Here is a 10530-nt window from a genome sequence, read left to right as displayed (position 1 = left end):
TATATTCCACGTAACCATAACCATGTAATTATCCTTCCTGATTGACTCCCTTCATTCAGCCTAAAACCCTCTAGTTCCATCCATGTCGATGTAAATGGTAAGATCTCATCCTTTTTGATGGGTGAATAATAATTAGGATGTTTTTTAAAAATACATACTCCTGGGACCCACTCCAGACCTATTGAAATAATCTCCCAGGGGAGAAGCTGGACTTCTGCCTTTAAGTAGACTTTCTGGGTGAATCTTAATCTTTCTTCTTCTTCTTCTCCTTCTCCTTCTCCTTCTCCTTCTTCTTTTCTTCTTCTTCTTCTTCTTCTTCTTCTTCTTCTTCTTCTTCTTCTTCTTCTTCTTTCTTCTTCTTTTCTTCTTCTCTTCTTCTTCTCTTCTTCTTCTTCTTCTTCTTCTTCTTCTTCTTCTTCTTCTTCTTCTTCTTCAAGAAAGAGGGGTAAAGAGAGAGCTGGGTAGGCAGGGAAGGGGGAGAGGGAGAGAATCCTAAGTGAGCTCCATGCCCAGGGTAGAGCCCAAGATGGGGCTTGATCTCACAACCCTGGATTGTGTCCTGAGCCAACATCAAAGGTTGGATGCTCAACTGCCTGAGCCATTTCTGGGTGATTCTTAAGCACACTCAAGTTTAAAGACACCAGAGACCTTTGTCAGTTTTATTCATTGATGTATCTGAGTGCCTAGAACAGCAATTGACACAGCTTAATAAATACCTGTTGAATGAATGAAGGCCTTAAGCGTTCGAGGCACTTGGAGGCTCCAATTATGGTCATCTTCCGTACCATCTAATCCACAACACTGTCACAGAGCAAGTATAATGTCACACTCCACAAGGGATCTTCCTAGCTAGGCTGTGGGGCGGGGAAAGCTCTCCCATCCCTGCTCAACAGCGTCAGCAAATTGTCTCCGCCCTAAAAGGTGCCTCGATAGGTGCCACCCTGCCTATATTTAACTGCAAAAGCTGTAACAGAGACCAGCCTCATGACTTCGCATCCGTAAAAAACAAAAATGGGAAGAGAAAGGGAATAAAAACAATTATGACATAAGTAGGACCCCAGACCCAGCATGTGAGTAAGTCTCTCTCCATTCATCTCCCCTAAATGAAGCTAGGCAAACTTCTAAAAGCCATAGTCTTATTTGTAAGCAGAACAGCCAAGGAATCAAGTTTCCTTCCTAATCATTCAAACCACAGGAAAGACAAGACAGGGGAAATGCAATCTTGCGTTTGTATATACAAAGTGCTAAGACTATATTTAATGATTTATTAAGGAACCACTGCATCTTTAGCAGGTAGGTGGATAAAGAAATTGGGACATCTATACAACAGAACATTACTCAGCAATAAAAGCTATTGCTACACACACCGCATGAATCTCAAATGCATTATGCAAATGGAAAAGAGCTAACCTCAAAAGATTATGTACTATATGATATTCTTTACAGGACTCTCAGGAAAAGGCAAGACTATAGGGAGGAGGCAGGGAACAGTGGTTGCCCAATTACGGTTAGGAGTGGGGGGCAAGTTTAACTACAAAAGGACAGCACAGGGATGCCTGGGTGGCTCAGTGGTTGAGCGTCTGCCTTCGGCCCAGGGTGTGATCCTGGGGTCCGGGGATCAAGTCCCATGTCAGGCTCCCTGCGAGGAGCCTGCTTCTCCCTGTCTGTGTTTCTGCCTCTCTGTGTCTCTCTCCTGAATAAATAAATAAATACATCTTTTAAAGAAAAACAACAAAAGGACAGCACAAGGGATTTTTTGGGGTGATGGAACCATTCTGTATCCTGACTGTCCACCTGACTGTGGTGGTAATTACAGGAATCTATGCATGTGTTAAAACCCGTGGAACTGTACACCAAACAAAGTTAACTTACTGTATATAAACTGTATTTAAAAAAAAAAAACCCATTGCACAAACAGCATACACTCATTAGGTCCCTGAGACACTTCTCCTTCCCTGGATCAGTTTATCCAGGTGGGAAACACGAACAACTGGTCTTGGAGTATATATGACAGTGAGGGAACACTGCTATACCCTATGGTTTATACCAAGTGCATCAGATCTGGTACCAAATTCAGCATTTTATCCACTGGAAACCATTTTGTAGAAAATTCCTTTATTATAGTGCAAATAACTTTCAGCAGTGACATAATAATGTAAGAACACATTTAGCAACATTTTACACCACGCAGTAAATAAGAAAGTGTTTCTTTGAAAATATGTCATCATAAGAACATTATTTCTATGTTAATGCCGGAAAATGCGAAGGCTGTTTCTCTCAAGGCAACAGGGCTCCCTCCCTCTTTTTGGATATTTTCTTTTTAATAGAAACGAAAGGATTTGCCATTTTAATAAGTCGCTATCATTTCCAAGAGTCATTTTCTTAGGGGGCTCTGAACTGAGGTTGGCAAGATTTGAAATGGGGTATCAGATTTTAAAAAAATAATAACTTTAAGACAATTCTGGGACAGCCCAGAAAGTAGAAGTCACTTCTATTAATTTTTAAGTAAATATATACATTCACTCCAATTTTGATGCAGAAGTGGATTGTCTAAAGCCTGCCTTTCATTCCCCCAGAGCCTGATTGTTATTTATCCTCCTTGGTTTTGGTCATATTGCAAAATTAGGGCTCTGGACAGAAATAACTCCTTACATACCCAAACGCTTTCCCGTGAAGCTTAAAATTGCACTTTCCACCCAGAATTCCCACCTTAGACCTCACATGCCAATGAGAGTCAAGAACACAGTCTCCAGTTAATGATTAACACAGCCCCCCTGCTAATGTGGCTCTACTTGGATCAAGCCATCCCATCAGTTAGATTAATTCCAGTGGGCTTACCCAAGAGGTTCTCACCAGCCTCCCAGAGAAAGGAGGGGTTAACAGTGTCTCTTTACACTAAGCTGCCTAAGGGCTTGGCGGCTAAGCAGGTAGCTGATGGGTAGAGAGAACAGTGTCACTTCCAATCAGCCACAAGCCTAGCTCCTCTGGTTTCTGCTGAATTATGCAGTTGCATGGGGATGGACAGCCACTCAGAGGAAACCTCCCCATGGGGGTCTTCCACCAAACCCCTACAAATATAGTTCAGGGTGCCCTTGAAGTGTCTGCACAGACACTCCTCAAAATCTAGTGGCTTTCTAAGTCACGAGAAGTTAATCCCAGGCTTGAAAATACCTGAAGCCACAGAACAGCCCTCTTGGCTGAATATGGCTGATTAAGTCAGCTAGTACATAAAGCTTTTCAAGGCTCAGCCCGTCTTGTTGGATAGAGTATCTCCTTATGTAACACAATTGAACTGTGCTAAGTAGTTCCAAAGTTGAGAAGAACCCAAATATATCACCTATAAAAAAATTCACAATTTTCGTTTGCTTTTTCTTAGACTTTGGTACTGAAACACTGTCTACATTCTCGACACGTGAAAATGACGTGGCCACTTCCGTGCCTCTGCATGTTGTGTAAAAAAACTCAAAAGCAAAGCAGGACAAGGACATGTCATAACATGATGCAGTACGCTATACAAACAAAACCTAAATTATATATAAATACACCCCCACCCCAGCACCCCTCTGTCCCCTCGCTACTACCTGACCAAAGCAATGCCAAGGGTCCTTCTCTCCAGGGCCAGTGCAGTTTGTGGAGTCCAGCACCCAGGACTCCAGCCATCCCTTGTTGCCAGAAGGTGCAACTCCTGGAGATGCTGCTCCTGGAGATGAAGGTGCTGCTCCTGGAGATGCCCTGCTGTGGGATCAGCTCCACAAGCACAGGGAAACAAACTCTTACAGCTTAATTTGACATTCACACTACTGGCTGGGCTCAAGAGATGTGGAGTTCTGGGAGTTAACCTTCCAGATAAACTAACTGGATCATTTCCTAATCTGCATCTCTCCCTTATCCTAATGTCTCAGCACAGCTAACACAGTAGGAAGCATCCTCTCCTCTGAAGCTCCAAAGGCATTGCTTAGGGATATTGGTGAGGGTCACATAATAAAACTAATACAATGAGCTAACAGCTTAAGTTGATATAAATTATTTCCAAGTTAAGTTATTTGGGGCCATTTGCTTCTGTTTACACTGCATTCCAGAGTCATTTTCATAACATACTTTGAAAAGTTTATGTAATAGTTATTTTAAAAATTGTCTATGCAATCACCTCTTACATGTTTTCAATTAGCTTAATAACAACTTAATGAGCTGTTATAAAGACCTAGGGAAAAGTAATTAGTCTTAAGGAAGCCAATACTGTGCCAATTCACAGGAAGGAGAAAAAGTGATATCAATAGAACTTATGTAATCGTCAATTACCTGAAAAGCAGTTTTATCGAACGGTTGCAAAGTTTTCCCAAAAGCACTTACAGAAATTTGTATCAAGAGATCCTAAGTTTAGGGGTACGGAAGATACAATTCTTTTATGATTATAATATGTAATTTTCCCCTTCGGACCCAAGATATCTGTACATTCAAAAGTTCATAGCTTGCTGTTTTTGAGACATTAATCATTCTCTAATACATACACTGAGTATAAATAAATAACTACGAGAAAGCTTTAAAAATCTGAATTAACGTTATGCTGTGCAAAAACAAAAACAAAAAAAAACAAGAAAAAAACCAAAAGAACAAAACCAACCAAATCTTGAACAACCTACATTCTATGTAAATACCCTGACTAAAATGTTGGTTGTGCTACACACTCCCACTTCAGTGCAGAAACGAGTTGATTTCGGTGTACCGTCTTTGTTGGTGGTGGTGTTTTAAGTCTTTAGCACTTTTGTTTCTAAGTATCACCTTGCTTTGAAAAGATGAATAACTTGCTACCAAATCACAAATGATCACAAATCCATGTCAGTTTAGTCTGAATAAAATCCAGCATAAATGTATTACTTTGTTCTGGAAATAATGGCTCGGTGTCTTTGTTCTGACAGCTTCCTAAGGGCAAACCACAGTTTGAGGTTGTCATTTTGGGTTTAAACTGCACAGAAGGAAGAGACAGTGAAGCTTGCCTTTTGTTTTTTTCTTTTTCAGTGTCCAGATCTTGCTAGGACACTCCTTCCAGACCAACAGTCCGAGAGTTGTGGCACCTGATCCTATTTGAAATAGAGGTGGTTTAGACAGTATCAGCCAAGCTTAGTGATCTGGAGGTCCCCATTTATCTTTATGGTGTCGATTGCAGATAACGTTTGAATGCGGTGGTAAAAATCAAAAAGTTGGTGTCCATCCACAAACACTCTGAAACGGGGGTGCTCACAAAGAATTTCCACCTGGAAGAAACAAAATCATAATCTCATTTCACAATTTCCATGAACCCTGCTTGGGGAAAACAAACCAACAATACTTTGTTTTAGAGAAAGGCAACATCTTCAGGGGCTCTCAAACACGGGAGTCATATAGAAGGCCGGTTGCAACACAGACTGCTAGACCCCACCCCCCAAATTTTCGATTTAGTAGGTCTAGGGTAAGATCTAAGAATCCGCATTTCCATCAGGTTCCAACATGTTGCTGATGCTGCTGGAATGAAGAACACACTTTGTGAACTCCTGCTCTACACTCTTCAATATCCTTTGAAGAATTTATTTGTTCATGCTTGAACACTTCTCCCTTCTCCGTGTACTCTGGAAAGTGATGTGAAGCAGCATAGATTTGGTTATATGGCATTTAGGGTCGTCCCCTGAACCATTTGGTGCCACCCTCAGAGGAGACCCTCACAAACGTAAACTGGCACCCACTTGGTGGCATGTAATAACAGTCTAGGCAGTCAAACATGGTAAACACTGAAGCAGAGAAAAGGTTACACAGTAATTACCACTGGCGCAAGGACGTATAATTAACAAGGCTTTGTTAGGCCAAACAGAAATGCTGATTCCATAGGGTAAAAGCTTTTTCTTCCTCTTTTCCTTAAATAATTCAGCATAGATTTTTTAAAAAAATTTTTTTAAAGATTTTATTTATTCATAAGAGAGAGAGAGAGAGAGAGCAAGCGCGCGGCAGAGACTTCAGGCAGAGGGAGAAGCAGGCTCCATGCAGGGAGCCTGATGCGGGACTCGATTCGGGGTCTCCAGGATCATGCCCTGTACTGAAGGCAGGTGTTAAACCACTGAGCCACCCAGGGATCCCCAATTCACCACAGATTTTAATCACTGGTTTTGCGCTATGTATTTATTAAAAGCATTGGTGGCCACCACGTAAGAAGAGCTTCATATGCGGTATTAGTCATATTTAATTCGTATTATTACTAAAATTATATCACCAAGAAGGGCTGATTTCATTTCAATTTGGTTGTTGGGGAGCATTATATTCCTCTCGGAACACGGAAGCTCTGGTTACTCATACTCATGAGCAACGCATTAAGATTCATCATTAAGAAACTGTCACAGTCAAAAATAAATAAATAAAAGAAAGAAAGAAACTGTCAGAATCAAGAGGAGCCTAAGGGGCCATTACTATTCTAGAGAAGGGGGAGGGGACTATGACGAGACTATGACAAGACTATGACGAGAAGGGCAGCAATCTCAATTCTATCACTGACGTCAAAGTCATGGATTCTTATTCCCCCACCAGATGGTAAGATGAGAAGAAAAATGATTACTTCTTTGTAAGGCCCCCGTAAATTTCTAGATGAAGAGCAACAACGGGTTAAGGGTCGCTGTGCTTTATCAGACGCATATGTGACATGGAGATTTTAACTGAGCTGTGATCATTGTGACATATGTTAACAAGGTGTAATACAGGCTTCATCACCAGGCCCAATATTTCAGTAAATCCTTTCCTAACACGTTACCCACATTATTTGCATCTCTTACTCGGCATTTGTCCTTCACAGAGAAAGATGCTACTAATATTGATCGGTTGGATAGGAAGTTTGGCTTATGCTTCCTGCCCACTAGATGGTGGAGAGCCAAGTTATACCCATCCAGGCCCAAGGGAAGGAATTTGTTAGCCACACAGCCTGTGACAGTAAAACAGACCGAGGTTACTTAACCCAGAGGGAGAAACAAGGACCAGACCTCACCGGCAAAAGTAACAAGAGAAAATGAAAAGATTATTACTGTTATTCTTTAAAAAAGTCACAATTCATAAGGTTTAGAACTCCTTAAAGGTTGAAAAAAAGTGAGGAAAATTCTAGCACTTGTTATTATTTATTAATCAGTTGGGATATTTTGGGACAGGTACAGATTATGTGGCTGGTACTAGGTTGAGTACTACATGGAAAAGTATTTATTCTTAACAATCTGGACACGGGTTTATTATTTAACTGTATTGGCTAAATAGAGCCAAGAGCTACTATGACCTTAGTTTCTATCAGCAAACAGGACTCTTTTGATCTTGTTTCTTTTTTTCACCATCAGGTGACAAATTTCCTAGACATGCAAAAATTCTGGCTGCTTAAAGCTTTCTTGGCAATCGCAGGAGGAACAGAGCATCATCACCCTGCCAGCGGTTAGAGTTGAAGCACTCGAGGTACTTACCCTGAATGGCTGGTCTGGGATGAATGGAAAGTAAGGGATTGCAGACTGTTCTTCACCTCTTTCGCCAGATATACAAGAATTTCTGAGTAACTGCCGGTCTGTGAACACAGCTTTGAGTTCAATGGCCACATCGGCGGGAGGGTCTTCTGAGTCACCACAGGTCAGGCTGATCGCGAAGCTGGAAAGAAAATCATCTCATTTATTCTGAGCCACTATCAGCAACCCAGGCTCCCAGAGTTCCTCCTCCTTCTTGGGGTTTGTCTGCTCTGAATGGGCCACTATTCTTTACACAGCAGATTAGACTACGCATGGAGAAAGAGGATTACAATCAAGCCGGGGATTTTAATACCTAAAGGAGGCTCTGGTAAAAACTTTGGTGGAGTTGAACATGGCTAACATTAGGGATTTCAGAAAGCCAAAACCCCCGACACATGTGTGTCTTAACCCATTTCAGATTTCTCAAAAAAACCAGCCCCAGAAATTGACCAGGGGATAGTATCTTGTAATGTTTGCTTGTCATTTATACTGATAGATCTCGCTCCAAGCATCATGTTTAAAAACCCTTAAGAGAAAACTGTTTGGCCTCTCTAAGGGTCAAAGAGAAAATGATGTGGGCCTATATTTATCATCTCTGATATAAATAGCTGTCTGGAGAAATGATGGCTGGGATTCATACACATTCTTTTCATGGGAACATGGTACTTTCTTGGCACTTCCAACTAGCAACACTGGCCACAGGGACAGGAGGAGGAGGAGCAGCAGCAATAAGCCACAACAAGAGTGGGCAGGGCCTTGTAACTGCCAGATAATAAGCCTTGGGGTGACAAGCACCGTCTTACCTCTCTGGGTTGAGGTCTACGATGCCCATCACCAACACCTTCTTGCCCGGTCTCATGCCACCTTTAATGTGCCCACAAAACGGAACTATCTGCAAAGGATGACAGGAGACACAGGGCGTTTACAGCCTGTCCGGCAAGAGCCAAGTCCTCCAGATCCCCAGGACCTGACCCGCTAGAAAATGCAATTAGAAAGGAAAAGCGGGCGGGCGGAGAAGAGCACAGAACTCAATCACTTACCAGTCGTGGGAAGTACACGTCGGCTTGAACTGGAGAGCCCAAGGAGTTGTTTAAATGCCCATCATCTAGTTTCTAAAAATAGAAGCACACAGATTGGCTTTCCAAAGGCTCTAGTTTTTTTTTGGGGGGGGGGGGTGTCGGGAGGGGCAGGGGAGGGAGTGGAGCAGCACCTATACGAATCCGGCTGAATCCAGCAGCCCGCACAGGGCACAGGCAGCGTCTGCAGAAGCCGCCGCCTCCCAGCCCCGGGACGAACCCCGTCCTGTCCCCCGAGGCCGGTGGCCGAGCTTCTGCAGCTCCCAGCCCTGCGGATCTAGACCACGCTCCAGGTGGAGGCGCGCCCGGAGGGGAGGGGGGAGGCCAGGCCCCTCCTCGACCGCAGACGCGCCCAGGCCCGGCCTGCAGGACGCCGCGGGGGTGCAGGGCCGCGCTCAACTTCCTCGGGGCCCCCACCCCGGCCCCAGCCGCTTCCCGCGGGGAGTCCCCGGGACGCCGGCCGCGGGGCGCGCGCCCCGGGCACACTCACTCACACGCGCGCACACGCACACGTGCCCCGGGCACACACCTGGCCGCCGGCTCGCCCCCCGCGCTCCCCCCGCTGCACCCGGGCGCCCCGCCTGCAGCCCCCCGCCCCCCGCCAACAGGTCCCCGGCGCCGTCCCACGCGGGGGCGCCGGGCTGGGCCTCGGCCTCGGGCACAGCCGGGCGGGCGGCGGCGGGCCCCGGGGGCACCCCTGCCCCGCGCTCACCCCCGCCGCATCGCTGTCGGCCACCGATCCCGCCATCTTCCTGCACCGCGGCGCCCGGGGGTGCGCGGCTGGCGGCGGCGGCGGGGACGTGGGACGCGGCGCGCGGGCGGGATCCCGGGGCGGTGCTGCGCCGCGCGGGGGCGCGGGTCCGAGGCTGGCGGGGCGCGCACACACACGGGGGCGCGCGCGCACGCCTGGGGCCCGGCGCCGGCCGGCGGGCAGCGAGGGCAGGGGGAGGGGAGCGGGGGTGCGGGGGCGCAGGGGAGGTGCAGGGGGGTGCAGGGGTGCAAGGGAAGTGCAGGGGGGGTGCAGGGGAGGTGCGGGGGGTGCAGGGGGGTGCAGGGGAGGTGCGGGGGGTGCAGGGGGGTGCAGGGGAGGTGCAGGGGAGGTGCGGGGGGTGCAGGGGAGGTGCGGGGGGTGCAGGGGGGTGCAGGGGAGGTGCGGGGGGTGCAGGGGAGGTGCAGGGGAGGTGCGGGGGGTGCAGGGGAGGTGCGGGGGGTGCAGGGGGGTGCAGGGGAGGTGCAGGGGAGGTGCGGGAGGTGCGGGGGGTGCAGGGGAGGTGCAGGGGAGGTGCAGGGGGTGCAGGGGAGGTGCAGGGGGGGCGCGCCCGCGGGGTCGCAGGTGGCCGCCGCTGCCCGGGCCCGGCTCCGAGTCGCGGCCGCTTCCTTCCTCGGGTGCTGCTGTCGCCTCCCGAGGGGGGAAGGTGGCGCGGGCCGCGTCGCGCTGGCCCAGGGCGGCATTTAAAGGGAACAGGGCGGGGACCCGGCCGGGCCGCCGCGGCTCGCTCGGCCGGCCCTGCCCCTCGGCCGCCGGGAGGTGGGGGCGGGCGCGGGGGGGAGGGGCGGGCCCGCGCCGTCGGGGTGCGGCGGGGCGGGGGCCCGGGGCTGCGGGGTGGCAGGTGCCGTGACCCCTTCGCCCCCCCGCAGCCGGCCCCTGGGTGGGGGCTGCCGGAGCGCCGGTGCCTTTCAGAAAAAGTCCAGCCCGGCGGAGGAGAAGATCCTTTGGGCCTTCCCGGGCGGAAAGCTAATGACAGGACCCCAGGCTTGTGGGAATAAATATCTGGCCCGAAAGCGGGAGGCTGAGAGGACTCGTGGGAGGGACTTTTCCAAATGCCAGGGGGCTAGGGGGCCTGGCCCTGTCCCCCGAGTGGAACCGCCCAAGCGCATCCCTAGCGCTGCCCCCAGCCCCTGGCACCTGTGGGTGTGAGGTCACTAATTTCTCACTGGGAAACTCCTTGTATCGTTTGTGG

The 10530-nt window shown here is 48.3% G+C and overlaps 1 protein-coding gene across 1 annotated transcript; it reads right to left on the bottom strand.

The window, feature by feature from the left end:
• Positions 1-2098: 2098 nt before the first annotated feature.
• LGALSL (galectin like) lies at positions 2099-9435 on the bottom strand. Its single transcript, XM_041757176.1, has 5 exons — positions 9282-9435; positions 8534-8605; positions 8297-8385; positions 7458-7635; positions 2099-5252 (listed from the first exon to the last, which is right to left on the bottom strand). Exons 1-5 carry the CDS (start codon positions 9315-9317, stop codon positions 5109-5111), a joined length of 519 nt encoding a protein of 172 aa, XP_041613110.1. The 5' UTR covers positions 9318-9435; the 3' UTR covers positions 2099-5108.
• Between the last annotated feature and the right edge of the window lie 1095 nt (positions 9436-10530).

Source organism: Vulpes lagopus, chromosome 5, assembly GCF_018345385.1.
Source record: "Vulpes lagopus strain Blue_001 chromosome 5, ASM1834538v1, whole genome shotgun sequence".
NCBI lineage: Eukaryota > Metazoa > Chordata > Mammalia > Carnivora > Canidae > Vulpes > Vulpes lagopus.
Note: the sequence above shows the minus strand (reverse complement) of the source record. Positions and strands in the feature narration are given on the sequence as shown.